Source organism: Lactuca serriola, chromosome 7, assembly GCF_051521515.1.
Source record: "Lactuca serriola cultivar US96UC23 chromosome 7, Lser_US96UC23_V15, whole genome shotgun sequence".
NCBI classification, from domain to species: Eukaryota; Viridiplantae; Streptophyta; class Magnoliopsida; order Asterales; family Asteraceae; genus Lactuca; species Lactuca serriola.
In genome coordinates, this window is record NC_136414.1 from 99,540,041 (window position 1) to 99,559,733 (window position 19,693).

Below are 19,693 nucleotides of genomic sequence, written 5' to 3' on the forward strand. Positions count from 1 at the left end.
ATCCTCATAAACACCAATTTTATTTTTGCTTTGTTACTTATTCGGAATTTCACATAAAATATGAAGGTGTCAAAGACTCAAAGTAACGAATGGTCCCTATGATTTGAGATAATTTGCATGTTTGGTCTCTAACTTATATTGTCATTTGCATATGATTTTAGAGATAATTTGCATGTTTGGTCTCTAACATATAACACCCCGAATTAACAAAATATTGTAATTCAATAATATTTGAATATAAGGATCCTTCACAATAACGTTCATTACAAGCAAAACTTCTAAGAAAATTTCAAAGAACCATCAACAACGATGTTCTTGATCTATTAACAGTATTAGTTCTAGAATTTGTGCACCATACAACCACGAAATAAAGACCAAAATTACAAAAAGATTCCAAAAGGACCTAAAAAATCAGTTAAACAAAAGGGACAAGATTTGTTATTTAATCCACTACATTATGAATATCTAACTTTTTCAATGAATCTATAATCCCATGTGTAAATATGCAAACATGTATTCTTTACAAACAACATTTGTAAATTTTTGTCTCATTAACATAGTATCAGTCCAATACATATCAAACACAGAACAAGACTGTCTATTCATCTGTGTGACATTATCATTCACCAAAACCTTCAGAAAGTATGTTACCAATTTCATCTTGCGTGTCACCTTTCACCAATATTTCACTACCACCCGAATTAATCAACAACCGATGGGTCCCACCATCCGGGACCCAACCTTTCTCCAACATCACATCCAATAACCACCGCCCTTCATCTTTATACCCTTCTTTCCAAAGACCATTTATCAATACCCCATAAATTTTAGGATTCACCACTTCATACTCACAAACCAACTTATTAATCATCTCCAAAACCATATGCAAATGACAATTTCGCCCCAAAAATGAAACCGAATCCTCTAATATTTCCATACTAGGCCACAACCCTTCATCCACCATTTTATTAAGAAAGAAACCACATTTGGTCACTTGATTATGCTCAATTGTGCTCTTTATGAGCTCGTTATAACCTTCTGAATCTAGACAACAACCCTCTATCACCATTCTTGCAAAAACAATCAAAAGATAGTTTTTTTTTGGGATTTTGGAGAGACTTTTCAGGATGATATTGTAATCTGAATTAGAACAATACATACCGGAATAATAAGCAAGTGGAATCATGTCAATTGCTTTGTTTAATTTCCCATTTTGACATAATCTCATGATCAGAATACTGAAAGAAGATGGATTTAACGTGCATTTGTTTAATGACATGTAGTGAAACACATCTATGGCCTCTAAAATCTTGTTATTTTTGCAGAGGTTTTCGATTAGAGTGGCGTAAGAAGAAGAGTCTATGACCCAATGTTCTTCACGAACATGGTGAAATAAGTTGAGGGCATGATTGATTTCTTTTGGGTTACATTTTGTGATAATGAGAGCGGAATAAGTGAGGGAATCAGGGGTAGAACCGGAAACTATCATTCTACTGAGAGCTTTATAAAGGGTATTACTTGTTGGATTCTTGGTAAGATGGCTTATGAAAATATTCCATGAAAGAGTGTTGGTTATGTTCTTCTTCATCATTTCTTGAAATAAATCAATCGCTTCAAGAAAATTACCAGATTCACATTCACAGTAACATTTAAGAAGAACATTATATGGATTTGCTTCTGTAACTTGATTATCTTCAAGAAATGTTTTTGCCTCGTTAAACTTGTTCAATGTACAAAACCCATTAACCAAATCAAGAAACACACAATCTGATGGCTTCAAATCAAGATTTATCATCTCCTGGAGAAGATTTAAGGCATCATCCATGGATAAGTTCTTGGAGAAATAATGTATCAATGTCTCATAAATGGATACATCTGAGAGAATCTTGGAAGTTTTCATCTTTTCAAACAATCTCAGACCGATTTTGTGTTGATTGTTTTTAAACAATAAGGGTATGATGTGGGAAAAGAACTTCGATTCAAGATCACACACATTATCCAGAACTTCATTTAAAACAAGAAGAGCTTCATCCATGAGGTTTTTGCCAATAAGACTACTTACCATGATGTCATAAGTTCGGCTATTTGGGCAGCATCCCTTCTTCTGCATTCGATTATATTGATCTAGAGCTGCATCAACCCGATCTGCATCAAATAAAGCTTCCAAGAGGTGATTCAAGGTTTCGATTGATGGAAGAATGTTTGTTTTCACCATCTCTTTATATACAAATAGAATAGACTTAAGCCCTTTCTTCTCTTCCACAAGAGCACCTAATAAGCGATTAACAAAAGAAATTGAGGGCTTATAGCTGAATGAATTGAGTACAGAAAGAACCCGTAAAGCTTCATCGAGCCTATGATAGGTAATGAAGTTATCAAGTAGTCGTAAGAGAGCTTGTTCTGATTCCGGAAATCGAGCTTTCATCATTTCATTACAAAACCCCTCCATTTCATCGACTCTAGAAGCCATTCCCAACCTCATAATTATGTGATAATACGTATCAGAGGTGTTTTGAAACCGGTTCTGTAGGGAGGCCCATTTGAACAATCGCAAAGAAGAATTCAAATCGTTTGTGGAAGACAGTATATGAATTAAGGTTTCGGGATGAAGCTTACTCTTCAAGGATTGGATTTTGGCTTCATATTCGGCGGAATTCGGTGGGTTTTGATCAGTCCGAGGGTTTGTTTGGATGTAATTGGCACCAGATACTGAAGAAAGATATGCATTTAAGTGAGCCCCTAACGAAATTCTGCCAGGAAGTTTCAAATATGGGAGCTTGGCAATCATGGAAGGCACTCATGAGCACTTGCAACTGGTGTAGACCATTAAATCACTTACAGGTATCAATGTGTTCTCGAAATGTTAAGGATTGATGGCGGACAAGGGAAGTGACGAGTAGAGTAGCGACAGAACCCTAACTCAGTCGATTGCTCACCTTTTTCTTGTATTAGAAAACCATTTTCTTAAAAGAACGTTATTTTGAGATAGATACTCGAACCCTCAAACTAAATATGAGATACCAACTTGTAAGGTTCCAAAAAAGTTTCATTTTTCAATTAATAAAACATTATCCTAAAACATCAACATAATTCTCAAAAAAGATCAAGTGTATCAAAACATCACAAATTATCAGAGTTATCATGAAAATGTAGAACTATATCGTGTGTGCACTCAATTACCCCGAACTCTTCCCGTTTGCACCAGAAGTATCTGAAACATAAACTGAAAACCGTAAGCACGAAGTTTAGTGAGTTTCCCCCAAATACCACATTCCACACGTATAATGGACGATGAGTATAACAGGCCCCGCCTTAACTCATAATATGGGTCCCGCCCACAGAGTATAGTAGGCCCTGCCCTAACTCGCATAACAGGCCCCGCCCACCGAGTATAACGGGCCCTACCCTAATTCGCATAACGGGCCTCGCCCAACATACATACATACAATTATAACAAGTAATAGCATACAAAATATCCATCGGGCCCCACCCACTAAGCATACTAACACATACACATGCGAAAGTCACACGAACATCTAGCATCTTATCATAATAAACCATGGGTCGGCATTGGTGCCTTCGACCCGCTAAACACAGTTAGGAAGACTCACCACAGAATCTGAACAATAGCTAATGAGGTCCCAACTCTGAACCTTAGCTCTAACCGATGCCTAACCATCAAAAGACAAATTCTTAAATATAATCCAAAATACCCTTTGGGTCAAACTAAGTCAAACGGTCAAAAAGGTCAAGAAAAGTCAACTCAACTGACCACCATGTCGTGGTACCCTTGTACCACGTCGTGGTGTGGAATACAACAAAATAGTCGCGACCTGCCCTGCCACCACGTCGTGGTAACAGGGTTTTCAGCAGCTTAATGCATTCAGCCACTTTCTTCGGTTCCAAAGGGTCTTTGGTTCGAAAAAAGGGTCTAGATGGATAAAGTTTCCAACTTTATCCAATAGAACCCTCCATAATGTATAGATCTCAAATTTAAGATCCAAAACACTTCATGGCTTAAGCAATAATCATCCAATCCAAAAGGTTACTTGACCAAAAGCTTCAAAAGAGTCTCTAACACCAAACACACCATAAAAATCGGTGCTTTTCAAACAAGCATGTCTTAAAATCTTATTAGGTCAAAAATAGGGCAAAAAGGCCAAGATTCCATGCATGACCTCAAAACTCAATTCTAAACTAGATCCAAAGAGAGAAATGCTCAAAATGTACTAGAGATTCATAAAGTTGCAAGCTTTATGAACATCAACCATCCAAGGGAACAAGACATAGAGAAAAGTGGGCAAAATCCATAGATCCATCCATTAACTCATAAATATGAAGACTTTATACCTTCTTGAGATGCTAGAGGAAGGTAAACTTTTCGATCTTCTTTGTCTTGGACTCCCAATGTGTTCTTCCACCACCTTCTTCCTTCACAGGAACCAAATACATACACTTTAAGGCCAAAAACACAATGGATCTAGGGTTTGCAAGGAACGATTTGGAGTGATGGAGGCTCAACCCTTAAACTTTAGGGTTTTCCCCAACAGCCACCACCACAACTCGGCTAAATCACCACGTCATGGTGGTTCATTAAACCCCATGGCCCAAAACTCATCACCATGTCGTGGTGAGGCTTCACTACGACGTGGCCTTCAAAATGTAACATCCCGACTCCCAGGTATTATATTTTATTAATTTGAATGCTTGTGAATTGAGCAACTCGACGAGTTGGAGGCCCCAACTCGTCGAGTAGGGACGGATTTGGCCGCGTGGGTTTAATGATCAACACGACGAGCTGGAGGGACTAACTCGACGAGTTGGAGCTGTTTGATGAAACCCTAATTTTCAGGGTTAGTGTCCTATTTAAAGGACCTTAAGCCTCATATTTGCCTCCCTTGTCACCTTAACGCTCTGTGAGAAACCCTAGACCAGTTCCACTCGTTGTGAGAGAGACAGAGATTAATGTAGCACCTGGTTCTTAGTACGTATTCTTCTATTAAATTCTTTAAAATATTTTGCATTTTGGCCTTGGACTCGGCGAGTTGAAGGACAAACTCGCTGAGTAAAAGCGGGATGAGACACGGGGTTTAAGCAATGGACTCGACGAGTCGGGTCTCAGACTCGGCGAGTAGGCCCTGTCTGGACAAAAACCCTAATCCGAGGGTTTGCACCCTATTTAAACACCTTAACTTGGCCTCCTTCGTCCCATTTGCTCCCAGAAGACCCCCATAGCAAACCCTAACCGTTATTGAAGCAATCTAATGCATTTGGAGTGATTTTGGTGACTTTGTGCTCCAAGGAAGGAAGGAAAATCTTGAAGGATCAAGAGAAGGCTAGAAGGATCCATTTTTTAGCATCATTTGCAGTCTACAGAAGGTATAAAGTCTATACCTTGCTTGTTCTTTTGATAGATCCCATTTTGTGGAGTTATAGGATTTTTCTAAGCCATTTTGGTCACCAACCATGATTGCAAGCATGGTTGGAGGTTGATGTTTCGGATCTAGGCCCTTAGAAGAGTTACAAGGTAGAAAGGAGTGGATTTTGCACTCAAAGAATCCCCCATGCATTGTAAGGGCTTGTTTTAGGACCTTTTGAGCTCAAAGTCCCATGCAAGCACGTAAAGGTTGTAACTTTACGTGCTAGATTGATTATAGAAGCATAGATCTATCCTTTGATCAAGAGTTGTACATCAGAAATGGAAGATTTAGTGAAAGTATGTGGCAGACTCAACGAGTCCATTCTTGGACTCGGCGAGTCCAAGGTTTTGTCCCATGTCAATTGTGGGTCAAAAGGACCCAGTCGAGTGTGGGAAGGTTTTAGGGAGTCCCGGGGAGTGACCCAACGTTCTGGACTAAGCCAATGTTCTGGAAATTCATGGGACTCGGTGAGTGCATGAGCAGACTTGGCGAGTCCAAGGCAATCTTCTTATAGATGAAGATGAACTCGACGAGTTGCTCATGCAACTCGGCGAGTCAAGGACAAGACCTGTTGATCAGTTGAAGATGAACTCGACGAGTTGCTCATACAACTCGGCGATTCGGATGAAGATTCAGTCGATGTTCAATTAGAAGGAAAACTCGTCAAGTCATCGCCTAACTCGACGAGTGGAGACGGGTATGAAGACAATGGATGGATAGGACTCGGCGAGTTGGCAAGCCAACTCAGCGAGTCAGGTCAACTGGAAGTCGACTTTGACTTGGACTTGGACTTGGTCTCAGGGGTAAAATGGTCATTTTACCCTAAGAACAGTTAGCAGTGTATGACTAAGTGTTTTGTGGGAATTATAGCCAGAGGAGTTCCAAAGCAGCAGCGGCAGCAGTCAGAGGATTCCTGCGCAGATCAGCAGCTACTATGAGGTGAGTTACCTTCCAGTAGCGGTGGGTCTACGGGCACAATGCCGACCTACCGCTAGGAGTTGTATGTTAGATGATTGTCTTTGTGATATCATCTAGGTTTGCTACTACCTGATATGTTATATGCTAGCATGATATGTTATATGCAAGAATAGTAGAGTTCGGTTGTTAGGACCGAAGGGTAGTTGGACACCCCAGATACGTCTGACAATATGTGATGATATGTTTATATGCTGGCATGATTTGGTTTATGCGTTAGTGGTAGTAGGAAGGGAATAGTCCCCGAGTTAGGTTGTTAGGACCGAAGGGTAGCTCAGGCACCCCAGATATGCCTGATAAATTGTTATGCTATGATATGTGATAGTAGTAGTAGTAGGGGGTGGAATAGTCCCCAAGGTTCGGTTGTTAGGACCGAAGGGTAGTCAGCACCCCAGAACAGCTTGACATCGGTTGGTCAGCACCCAGAATGGCTTGAGACGGGTAGGACGACACTCAGAATGGCCGCATGGGTAGGTCGGCACCCCAGAATGGCCGTACCGGGTAGGTCGGGCACCCCAAAATTGCCTGGCAGTATGTATGTGATTGTATGGTATGTGGTACGATGGGGGAACTCACTAAGCTTCATGCTTACAGTTTTCAGTTTTGGTTTTAGGTACCTCTTCATCGAAGGGGAAGGAGCTGGCGCGGTAGCGGCACATCATACACACACTTCGTTTTCCGCACTATGAGATTGTTCTGGGATTTGTACTCTGACATTATGGAAGTTTTCAAGCTTTGGTTTTCAGAAACGAAAAATGTTTTATGAAATGATATGATCAAATGATGTTTATTCACAAATGTTTTGCAAAGTATTTATTTAAAAATGAAATTTTTGGACGTGAAAATTGGGTCGTTACAAGATGGTATCAGAGCCCTGATTTGAGGGATTCGGACACACCTTCGGGGGTTTCTAGACTCAAATCGAGGGATTAAAAGATTTTATAAGAAAAGGGTTTTCTAAAGAATAAGACAGAAGAGTTTTTGAGAAAGAACAAGTGTGTGATGTGCGCGACCGGCCGAGCTCAAGTAAGTATTCCCCAAAGTACCCATACAATGTTATGCTATGTTTATCAGTTTCAATAGAACAACATGCTAGAATAGGACTAAGGATCTAGGAATGATGCCTTATGTGCCTGCTTTATGTGCTTCAGCTTATGAGAATTGCATGCTAGTATTGAGTAGATAGCAGTAGGATAGCCTGTGTAGGTTATGCCTGATAGTATGAGCTTAGCATTGCATGCTAGTGCAGTCTCTCATTATGAGAAGAGATTCGCTTGAGTAGTTTTCCTACATCCAAATGCTGCTTGCTTTGTGCTTTGTGGGACTCTGAGTGATGGGAGTCAGCCATTAGGTGAATACGTCATGTCACATGCGGTTAGGGTTGAATAATCTCAGAGTGCTGGATTTGACCCTATTGCGCAGCTCTCGTTTGAGTCTAACCGTTGTAGGGACGATTATTTTACTTGAAGGATTATCCGAGCCTCACTGCATGTGATGGTATTCAGGTAATGACTAATTGGCATTACAAGGAGGCCTTCAGCAGTTGAGGACCGGATTGGGTGGAGTCACAGATTTTCCCTAGGGTAAGCCTAGGATGAGGATAGCAGTGATCAACAGTGGTAAAAGGGATCTGGTGGAGTCAAGGCAGTCCTCGAGGAAGGTATGGATAGATGTGGAAGGTAGTATGAGCCCGTACTACTGAAAGCAGAGGATCTATACCCGAACTGAGGAAGGCCGAGACAAGACTAGGGAACTTGTAGAGGAGGTGATCCCTCAAGATGTATCAGTATCACTAACGGTTGTTATTATGTATTTGAAGAATGGTGGTACTACGTCCGAGGCCAGCAGTTGGAAGTTCAGGAGAGGGATCGGGTTCAGGATCAGGTTTCGAGCCAGTAGATGAGAGGCTACGTGAGAGGCATCCTTGAGTCGACCCCCATCATCTTCGGGTCGATCAAGGAAGGGATAGTTGAGCTGATGGAGGATCGCCTTAGGGCGTTCAGGAGTGATATGGCGTCTGGCCAGTCGGGATCCCGCACACTGTCCTTTAAAGACTTCAGGGGCAGTGGTGCACCATATTTTCACGGGGCGAAGAACCCCATTGTGGCTAGACGATGGATCGCAGACATTGAGTCTGCGTAGTTGACCAGCTTCTACCCCGAGGGGTCGAAGGTACAATTTGCAGCAGGATGTTTGAGGGACTGGGCTAGGGATTGGTGGGAGTCGGTTGGTGACTCTCTAGGAGCCTCGGCTGTTGAGGCTATGATATGGTCAGATTTTGTGACCCGGTTCCGAGCAGAGTTTGCACTAGCTGTAGAGCTTCAGCAGCTGGCTAGGGAGTTTTTGGACACGAGGCAGACTATGGAGACTGTGGCGGAGATCACCGCCAAGTTCTGGGAGGTCATTGCTGGTGCCCCAGTATGCGGGGGATGAGGATATGAGGAGGACCCGCTATCATGACATGCTGCGAGCCGACATTCAGGATCATGTTAGTTTTTCAGTTTGCCCTACCCTGGATTCCATGATTGCCAGGGAAAGGGAGAGGGAGATCGATCTGGAGCATGTCCGGAAGAGGAAGGTAGAGGAGGGGCAGACGACAGGGGCTTCGGGGAAGAAGCCCAAGGGATCAGATGGTAGGCCGAAAGGCCAGTCAGGACAGGGCCGCTGCAGGAAATGCGGCAGGCCACATGAGTGGACGTGCAGATTGGGATCATCGGGCTGCTACAAGTGCAGCAAGACGGGGCACTTCAGCAGAGATTGTACCGCCCCTGCACCTGTTATTCAAACATCTGAGTTGTTGTGTTTCCACTGCAACCAGAGGGGCCATAAGAAGGCCAACTGCCCCCAGTTGATAGCAGCAGCACCGGTGAAGGCGCCGGCTCTAGCGACCCTGCGGATTACAGATGGCCGGCAGGGCAAGGTAGAGGCTCCAGTGGTGAGGAGTCGGGCATTTCAGCTGACGGCCGAGGAGGCACGCGCTGCACCCAAAGTGGTGATAGGTATGATCTCTTATTTATGTTCTATGAGTCGCTGCTGTGATTTTGATATATGATGTATGTGCTCTGCTTAGGATCGTTCCATGTGAACGGTATACCGGTGCAAGTATTGTTTGATTCGGGCACTACCCGATCATTTGTCTCTCTTGCACTTAGCAAGAAGTTTTCTGAGCCTTTGGGCATGTTGGATTGCCCTTTAAAGGTAGAGATTGCTGATGACCGATCGATGTGAGCATCATCGGTATTCCGAGATTGTGTGTTGAGATTATTCGAGGAGCGCTATCTGGTAGACCTAGTTCCTATTCCGTTGAGAGGGAACAAGGTGATCATAGGCATGGATTGGTTGAGCCCCAATGGGGCGGTGATAGATTACGCACATCAGATGGTGCAGATCAGGACCCCAAGTGGGGGAAAGTTGGTAGTTCAGGGCGAGAGGCCATAGCGAGGGCCAGTGGTATGTTCAGCAGCGAGAGCTAGGCGCTACCTTCGGCATGGTTGCGCAGGATATGTCGCGTATGTTATGGACACCCGAGAGGCGGGTAAGGCGACGGTGAGCGAGGTTCCGGTGGTGCGAGATTATGCAGATGTGTTCCCAGAGGAGCTTCCTGGGATACCTCCGTAGTGACAGGTGGAGTTCAGGATCGACCTAGTCCTTGGTGCGGCTCCGATAGCCAAGGCACCGTATCGGTTGGCTCCTCCTGAGATGCAGGAGTTGTCTACACAGCTGCAGGAGCTGATAGACAAGGGATTCATTAGACCGAGTAGTTCACCCTGGGGAGCCCCGATTCTGATTGTGAAGAAGAAGGACGGGTCACATCGGATGTGTATAGATTATCGGGAGCTAAACAAGGTAACAGTGAAGAACCGTTACCCACTCCCGAGGATTGATGACCTCTTTGACCAGCTACAGGGAGCATCTTGGTTCTCCAAGATTGATCTGCGTTCAGGATATCACCAGATGAGGGTCAGAGAGGAGGATGTGCAGAAGACCGCGTTTCGGATGCATTATGGCCATTATGAGTTTGTAGTGATACCCTTTGGGCTCACCAATGCTCTTGCCGCGTTCATGGACCTCATGAATCGCGTGTGTAGACTGATGTTAGACTGGTCTGTGATAGTGTTTATTGATGACATCTTGGTTTACTCCAAGATGCAGGAGGAGAACGAGGAGCATCTGCGGGAGGTTCTGGAGACTTTGAGGAGGGAGAAATTGTATGCTAAGTTCTCCAAGTGTGAGTTCTGGTTGCATGAGGTACAGTTCCTTGGGCATCTCGTCAACCAGAACGGGATTTCAGTGGACCCGGCCAAAGTGGAGGTCGTGATGAGATGGGAGGTTCCGAAGTCTCCATCCAAAATTCGAAGTTTCCTAGGATTAGCCGGCTACTATCGGAGATTCATCCAGGATTTCTCCAAGATAGTCGTACCCTTGACCAGGCTACCGAGGAAGGTCGTGGTCTTTCGCTGGGGGCCTGAGCAGCAGGCCGCATTCGAGACTCTGAGACAGAGATTATGCGAGGCGCCAATCTTAGCCCTGCCATAGGGCATGGAGGATTTTGTTGTGTACTGCGATGCGTCCATCTCAGGGTTGGGCACAGTGCTGATGCAGAGAGGGCATGTCATTGCCTACGCGTCGAGGCAGCTGAAGCCTCACGAGTCGAATTACCCGACACATGATTTGGAGCTGGGGGCTGTTGTGTTCGCCCTCAAGATTTGGCGTCATTACCTCTATTGGGTTCGTTGTACCATCTACACAGACCATAAGAGCTTGAGGTACCTCATGGATCAGCCGAATCTAAACATGAGGCAACGTCGGTGGATGGACGTGGTAAAGGATTACGATTGTGAGATACTTTACCATCTGGGGAAGGCCAATGTGGTGGCCGACCCGCTTGGCCGCAAGGCAGCGCCGATTAGGGATATCTGCCTGAGGATGACGGTGGTGACTCCGCTTTTGGAGCGGATTCGGGAGGCCCAGCAGGAGGCCATGAAAGAGGAACATCGGAAGAGTGAGCGGATTGTGGGGTAGGTTTCCTCCTTCGACTATGACAGCAGAGGATTACTGACACTACACCGTAGGGTGTGTGTGCCATACCACGGGGGCGTACGCCAGGTTTTGATGGAGGAGGCACACAAATCTCGATTCTCCATTCATCCCGGGGCGACGAAGATGTATAGGGATCTTCGTATGGACTATTGGTGGCCCTGCATGAAGCAGGATGTGGCGTGGTACGTGGAGTGGTGCTTGACCTGCAGGAAGGTCTAGGCCGAACACCAGAGACCACACGGCAAGATGCAGCCATTGGATATACCGCTGTGGAAATGGGAAGACATCACGATGGATTTTATCACTAAGCTTCCCATGACCACACGTGGAGTTGATTCGATAAGGGTCATAGTGGATCGATTGACCAAGAGCGCGCATTTCATACCGATTCAGGAAAGCATATCGGCCGAGAAGTTGGCCGATATCTATGTGCACGAGGTGGTGGCACGACATGGAGTGCCAGTTTCGGTAGTATCGGACCGAGACGTTCGTTTTACTTCCAGGTTTTGGAAGCGGTTTAAGGACGAGATGGGTACTCGTCTCCATTTCAGCACCGCTTTCCACCCCCAGACGGACGGGCAGAGCGAGAGGACTATCTAGACTCTCGAGGACATGCTTCGGGCATGTGTCTTAGATTTCGGTGGTAGTTGGGATACATATCTTCCATTAGCGGAATTTTCGTATAACAACAGCTACCACGCGAGTATTGACCGCCCTCCTTTCGAGATGCTCTACGGGAGGAAGTGCATGACCCCAATTTGTTAGGGCGAGGTCGGTCAGCGAGTCATCGGGAGTACCAAGGTGGTGCTCAAGACCATGTGATTGATTCAACAGGTTCGTAGCAGACTGCAGACTACTCAGAGTCGGCATAAAAGTTATGTCGATAAGCGTCGATCACACCTGGAGTTCCAGGTCGGGGATATGGTTCTTCTGAAAGTATCGCCATGGAAGGGTGTTATTCAATTCAGGAAGCGGGGCAAGTTGGGCCCCAGGTATATCAGACCGTTCAGGGTTATAGCCCAGGTGGGCAAGGTGGCGTATAGGTTGGATTTGCCAGCCGAGCTCAGTCAGATACACATCACTTTCCATGATTCTCAACTGCGGAAGTGCCTGGTGGACGACACCGCAGTGGTGCCTTTGGAGGACATTTAGGTTGATGGCAGCCTGAACTACATTAAGCGACCGGTGGCAATCCTCGACCAGAAGTCGAAGGATTTGAGGAACACAAGAGTGGGACTTGTGAAGGTACAATGGCAGCACCAAAAGGGGTCGGAGTGGACTTGGGAACCGGCGGAAGAGATGATGGAGCATTGCCCCGAGCTGTTTCAGGATCGAGCAGCAGACTTCGAGGACGAAGTCTAAAATAAGTGGGGGAGATTTGTAGCACCTGGTTCTTGGTACGTATTCTTCTATTAAATTCTTTAAAATATTTTGCATTTTGGCCTTGGACTCGCGAGTTGAAGGACAAACTCACCGAGTAGAAGCGGGATAAGACGTGGGGTTTAAGCAATGGACTCGACGAGTCGGGTCCCGGACTTGGCGAGTAGGCCCTGTCTGGACAAAAACCCTAATCCGAGGGTTTGCACCCTATTTAAACACCTTAACTTGGCCTCCTTCGTCCCATTTGCTCCCAGAAGACCCCCCCATAGAAAACCCTAGCCGTTATTGAAGCAATCTAAGGCATTTGGAGTGATTTTGGTGACTTTGTGCTCCAAGGAAGGAAGGAAAAGCTTGAAGGATCAAGAGGAGGCTAGAAGGATCCGTTTTTTAGCATCATTTGCAGGCTACAGAAGGTATAAAGTCTATACCTTGCTTGTTCTTTTGATAGATCCCATTTTGTGGAGTTCTAGGGCTTTTCTAAGCCATTTTGGTCACCAACCATGATTGCAAGCATGGTTGGAGGTTGATGTTTCAGATCTAGGCCCTTACAAGAGTTACAAGGCAGAAAGGAGTGGCTTGTGCCCTCAAAGAAGGCCACATGCATTGTGAGGGCTTGTTTTAGGACCTTTTGAGCTCAAAGTCCCATGCAAGCACGTAAAGGTTGTAACTTTACGTGCTAGATTGATTATAGAAGCATAGATCTATCCTTTGATCAAGAGTTGTACATCAGAAATGGAAGATTTGGTGAAAGTATGTGGCAGACTCAACGAGTCCATTCTTGGATTCGGCGAGTCCAAGGTTTTGTCCCATGTCAGTTGTGGGACAAAAGGACCTAGTCGAGTGTGGGAAGGTTTTAGGGAGACCCAGGGAGTGACCCAACATTCTGGAATAAGTCAATGTTCTGGAAATTCATGTGACTCGACGAGTGCATGAGCAGACTCGGTGAGTCGAAGGTAATCTTCTTATGGATGAAGATGAACTCAACGAGTTGCTCATGCAACTCGGCGAGTCAAGGACAGGACCTATTGATCAATTGAAGATGAACTCGAAGAGTTGCTCATACAACTCGGCGAGTCGGATGAAGATTCAGTCGATGTTTAATTAGAAGAAAAACTCGTCGAGTCATCGACTAACTCGACGAGTAGAGACGGGTATGAAGACAATGGATGGATAGGGACTCAGTGAGTTGGCGAGCCAACTCAGCGAGTCAGGTCAACTGGAAGTTGACTTTGACTTTGACATGGACTTGGTGTCAAGGGTAAAATGATCATTTTACCCTAAGAATAGTTATCAGTGTATGACTAAGTGTTTTGTGGGAATTATAGCCGGAGGAGTTCCAGAGCAGCAGCGGCAGTAGTCAGAGGATTCCCGTGCAGATTAGCAACTACTACGAGGTGAGTTACCTACCAGTAGCGGTGGGTCTACGGCCACAATGCCGGTCCACTGGTAGGAGTTGTATGTTAGATGATTGTCTTTGTGATATCATCTAGGTTTGCTACTACCTGATATGTTATATACTAGCATGATATGTTATATGCGAGAATAGTAGAGTTCGGTTGTTAGGACCGAAGGGTAGTCGGACACCCTAGATACGTATGATAATATGTGATGATATGTTTATATGCTGGCATGATTTGGTTTATGCGTTAGTGGTAGTAGGAAGGGAATAGTCCCCGAGTTCGGTTGTTAGGACCGAAGGGTAGCTCAGGCACCCCAGATATGCCTGATAATATGTTATGCTATGATATGTGATAGTAGTAGTAGTAAGGGGTGGAATAGTCCCCGAGGTTCGGTTGTTAGGACCGAAGGGTAGTCAGCACCCCAAAACAGCTTGACATGGGTTGGTCAGCACCCAGAATGGCTTGAGACGGGTAGGACGACACTCAGAATGGCCACATGGGTAGGTCGGCACCACAGAATGGCCGTACCGGGTAGGTCGGGCACCCCAGAATTGCCTGGCAGTATGTATGTATGTGATTGTATGGTATGTGGTACGATGGGGGAACTCACTAAGCTTCGTGCTTATAGTTTTCAGTTTTGGTTTCAGGTACGTCTTCATCGAAAGGGAAGGAGCTGGCGCGGTAGTGGAACATCATACGCACACTTCGTTTTCCGCACTATGAGATTGTTTTGGGATTTGTACTCTGACATTATGGAAGTTTTCAAGCTTTGTTTTTCATACACGAAAAATGTTGTATGAAATTATATGATCAAACGATGTTTATCATAAATGTTTTGCAAAGTATTTATTTAAAACAGAAATTTTGGACTTGAAAATTGGGTCGTTATAATTAATTTGAGTGTTTTTGTGCATTTTTGGAAGGAGATTAGGAGAGGAACATGATTGGATCGAGGATGGACTTTTGGATCCAAAGTTCTTTAGTGATTAGCTTTTGTTGGAGGTAAAAAGCTACCATCTTGACCATTTCTCTTGTTAGATCTCATTCGTGGGAGTTTTAGGGTTTTCTCCCATCCATCCTTTGGTTATTGAGTCACTTGAACATGTCATGAGATGGAAACTTCAGATCTGGACCTCAAGAGGTCCCTTAAGCCCAAAAGGTCCAAGCTTTATCAAGCTAGAGGAGAGCTTTTATGCTTAAGACCCTAAATGGAACTTGTTTTGGCACTTCAAGCCTTAAGTGCCATGCAGGGACATAAAGCTTGTAGCTTTATTTGGTTTCTCAGCCTTGGGAGGCTAGATCTAGAGTTTGGGTTGTAACTCTGCCTTAAAATGTCTGAATGAGAAAATGGACTAAGGGACTCGACGAGTTGATGAGCCAACTTGACGAGTCGGTTAGGGTTTACCCCGATGGTCTGGATGCGTTACAGACTCGACAAGTTGTTGAGACAACTCGACGAGTTGGGTTGAGATCTCTCGACTTTTCTGAGAATAGGAGGAACTCGACGAGTCACCTAGACGAACTCGACGAGTTTAGTCAACAAGGATTATTGACTTGAGCATTGACTTATGTTGACTTTTAGGGTTTGGTCAACTGTGGACTTGTAAGACCATAAATGGGTAAAATGGTATTTTCACCCTTTTGAAAATTGGTGGAGGAATTAGCTTAACAATCTCAGAATAGTTGTTACCAAATTGTTTATTAGAAATAATTATATTATGTAGGCGGAGTCTAGTCTGTTCATGTGGTGCTAGAGCCACTTGATTACATACGACGTGAGTCTTCTTACTATACTTACCTTGAGTGGTAACTTTGTGTGACCGGAGGGTCTTATATGCTTACTTTGAATATTGTGATATCCTGCATTATGTCTTTGTGATTTATGCTGTGTATTATTATTATGAGCTTTATTGAGTTAGGACCAGAGGGTCCACCCGAGTTGTAGGACCGGAGGGTCTCCATTGAGACACAGTGACCGAAGGGTCTTATTTGAGATGTGTTTGATATTTTGGGGAACTCACTAAGCTTCATGCTTACCGTGTCATGTGATATGTGTTTCTGGTACTTATCAGGATCGCGGGAAGGCGCCGACTTGATTGTACACACGTGGGAGAGTTATGTTTTGAGGATACTGGATTTTTAATCAAACAATTATGGATTTTGTGTTTAATAATTTGGATACTTTGGTATTTGTGAAATGTGTTAATGAGATTTATGTGATTTTAAAAATGAAAATATTTTTTGAAAATGTAACAACGCAAATTTTCAAACAATTTTTTTTCATTTTAAAAATAGAGTATTTTCATTCAAAACAAGGCATAAATAATTTAAGTGTCATGTTAAATACAAACTGTTTAAATCCCAAGATCATAAAAACATTCTTCAGTGTGTACCGATCACACCGGCGCCTTCCCACGGTCCTCGCTAGTACCTGAAGCACATACATAACAACTGTAAGCATAAATGCTTAGTGAGTTCCCCAATATACAACTTACGCACATACGCCTTTCCAGGCCCTGACCTTCCGGTCCTCAACACAACGCCTTCCGGCCCATAATATATTCGCCTTCCGGCCCATAACATATTGCCTTCCGGCCCACATAACATACATAGCACAAATAACAAATAACTTACCACATATAGCATACATATCACATATCATATCTGACCTTCCGGTCACAAAGTCAAACCCTTCCGGGTACAGTATAGTGAGAAGACTCACCTCGCGGGTAATGAAAGCTAGCGACTCCTGAAATCACTCGCACTATATCCGCCGAGCTACAGACTCCCTATAATATCATATATCCCTTATTAATACTTTTATCTTTCAAGACAACTGACCCTAAGAAATTACATGTAGGTCAACTCTGGTCAACGGTCAACGGTCAACTTGACCGGACTCGGCGAGTGCAAAGGCGACTCGGCGAGTCTAGACGTCCTCCCCAACTTTCCCTGATGTTCCCTTTCTACTCGTCGAGTATCCCTCTTGGCTCGACGAGATCCTCGTGGAAGAATCGCGGGGCCACCCCGACTCCACTCGCCGAGTCTGAAGAACAGCTCGACGAGTTCCATTCAATCTCCAAGCTACTCGCCGAGTCTGTTCGTCGGACTCGGCGAGTCCCTGCCATGCAGTCGATCAAACTGCTTCCTGAGATACGTATTGTCCCGAAATACACAAGCATGGGACCTTCTGGACCTCTAAAGGTCCTAATACAGGGTTATAGTTGTTTGGGTAACAAGGTACTAATCCATCTAATCCCCAAATGGGTTCCATAACCCTAAATCCATGCACACATCAACATAACAGAAAAGATCTGAAATATTACCTGAATAACGCACTCTCTGTGTCCCCAAACCGCAGAACTCGAATCCCTTGCTGTTCCTTTAGCCAAAACTCTTCTCCTCCTTGCACAACAATTTCTTCAAGGCCCTAATATCCTTCAATCTTGCTCTAGATGCCCACAGCCGTTTAGGGTTCTTCTCAGTCGACTAAAGACGGACAATGACGGCCTATAAGTGCATTATATACGTTCCAAAACCAAACGGCTAGGGTTTCCGCTGAACAGTGTAGACTCGCCGAGTCCATAATGGACTCGTCGAGTCCAGTCGCGAACCCGCGACCCAGTCTGTGGTCCTAATCGGCGAGTCTGACTCCAACTCGCCGAGTCCCCTCCTAAAACACCCCAAAAACAATATTATAAAAATACCTGAAATTCTGGGCTGTTACAACTCTCCCCCACTAGGACTAGACTTCGCCCTCAAAGTCTCACTCTGCAAATAGCTCCGGATGCTGCTCCCGCATCTCACGTTCCGGCTCCCAAGTCATTTCCGAACCTTTCCGGTGTTGCCACTGGACCAACACCAGAGGTACCTCCTTGTTCCTCAGAACCTTGATCTTCCGATCCCTGATGGCCACTGGTCTCTCAGCATAATTCAGGCTCGCATCCACCTGAATATCCTCCAATGGAACCACTGCCGACTCATCGGCTATGCACTTCCTCAATTGCGACACATGAAAAGTGTCGTGGATCTGTCCCAACTCTGTTGGCAACTCCAACCGATAGGCTACCCGGCCTATGCTTGCAATCACACGAAATGGCCCAATATACCGGGGCCCCAACTTTCCTCTCTTCCTGAATCGAATCACTCCTTTCCAAGGAGAGACCTTCAGGAGAACGAAGTCGCCGACTTGAAACTCAAGCTCGGATCGGCGCCTGTCTGCATAACTCTTCTGTCGGCTCTGGGCGGTCAATAACCTCTGTCTAACTTGCTGAATCTGCTCTGTCGTCTGAAGCACGATCTCTGTGCTGCCCATCACCCTCTGTCCCACCTCTCCCCAACAAATGGGGGTCCGACATCTCCTACCATACAACAGCTCAAAAGGTGGCATACCAATGCTCGAATGATGGCTGTTGTTATAGGAAAACTCTGCCAATGGTAAATATGCATCCCAGCTGCCCCCGAAGTCTAACACACACGCTCGAAGCATGTCCTCCAGCGTCTGAATCGTCCGCTCGCTCTGACCGTCTGTCTGGGGATGATATGCGGTACTAAAATGCAATTTAGTACCCAGCTCCTCATGAAATTTCTTCCAGAACCTGGAAGTGAAACGCACATCACGGTCTGAAACAATCGAGATCGGTACCCCATGCCGAGATACCACCTCTCTCACATATATCTCCGCCAACTTCTCCGCTGAAGAACTCTCACTGATGGCAAGGAAGTGTGCACTCTTCGTCAACCTATCCACAATCACCCAAATTGCATCAACTCCCTTGGCAGTCCTCGGCAATTTGGTGATGAAATCCATAGTGATCTGTTCCCACTTCCACTCGGGAATCTCCAATGGCTGCAACTTGCCATGCGGCCTCTGGTGCTCGGCCTTAACCTTACGGCAGATCAAGCACCTCTCAACGAACCATGCGACGTCCCTCTTCATACAGGGCCACCAATACTCTTTCCTCAAATCCAGATACATCTTCGTAGCACCGGGATGGATCGAGAATTTCGATCTGTGAGCCTCTTCCATCAAAGTAATACGCGCACCGCCCACGAACGGTACCCAAATCCGACCCTGAAACGTCATAAGCCCTCGTCCATCCTTAACGAACTCTGAAATTAACCCAACAACCCGCTCTTTCTTCTGCATCTCCGGTCGTACAGCCTCGGCCTGTGCCCCATGAATAGCATCCAATACTGGAGTCATCACAGTCAGTCTCAAACATACATCTCGCAATGGAGTACTCTCCGCCCTGCGGCTCAATGCATCGGCTACCACATTAGCCTTGCCTGGGTGGTACAGGATCTCACAATCATAATCCTTGACCACATCCAACCACCTCCTCTGACGCATATTTAGGTTGGGCTGATCCATTAAATACTTCAAGCTCTTATGGTCCGTGTATATCGTACATCGAACCCCATACAGGTAGTGACGCCAAATCTTGAGAGCGAACACTACTGCCCCCAACTCTAAAT

General features: G+C 45.1%; 1 protein-coding gene across 1 annotated transcript; it reads right to left on the bottom strand.

Annotated features, from left to right (window-relative positions):
* Nucleotides 1-203: 203 nt before the first annotated feature.
* On the bottom strand, nucleotides 204-2,980 carry LOC145062546 (uncharacterized). Its single transcript, XM_079010133.1, has one exon. It carries the CDS (start codon nucleotides 2,786-2,788, stop codon nucleotides 620-622), a length of 2,169 nt encoding a protein of 722 aa, XP_078866259.1. The 5' UTR covers nucleotides 2,789-2,980; the 3' UTR covers nucleotides 204-619.
* Between the last annotated feature and the right edge of the window lie 16,713 nt (nucleotides 2,981-19,693).

Excerpts from the sequence above, each read along its gene's own strand:
- LOC145062546 (XM_079010133.1), bottom strand. The coding sequence starts at position 2,788 with ATGATTGCCAAGCTCCCATATTTGAAACTTCCTGGCAGAATTTCGTTA.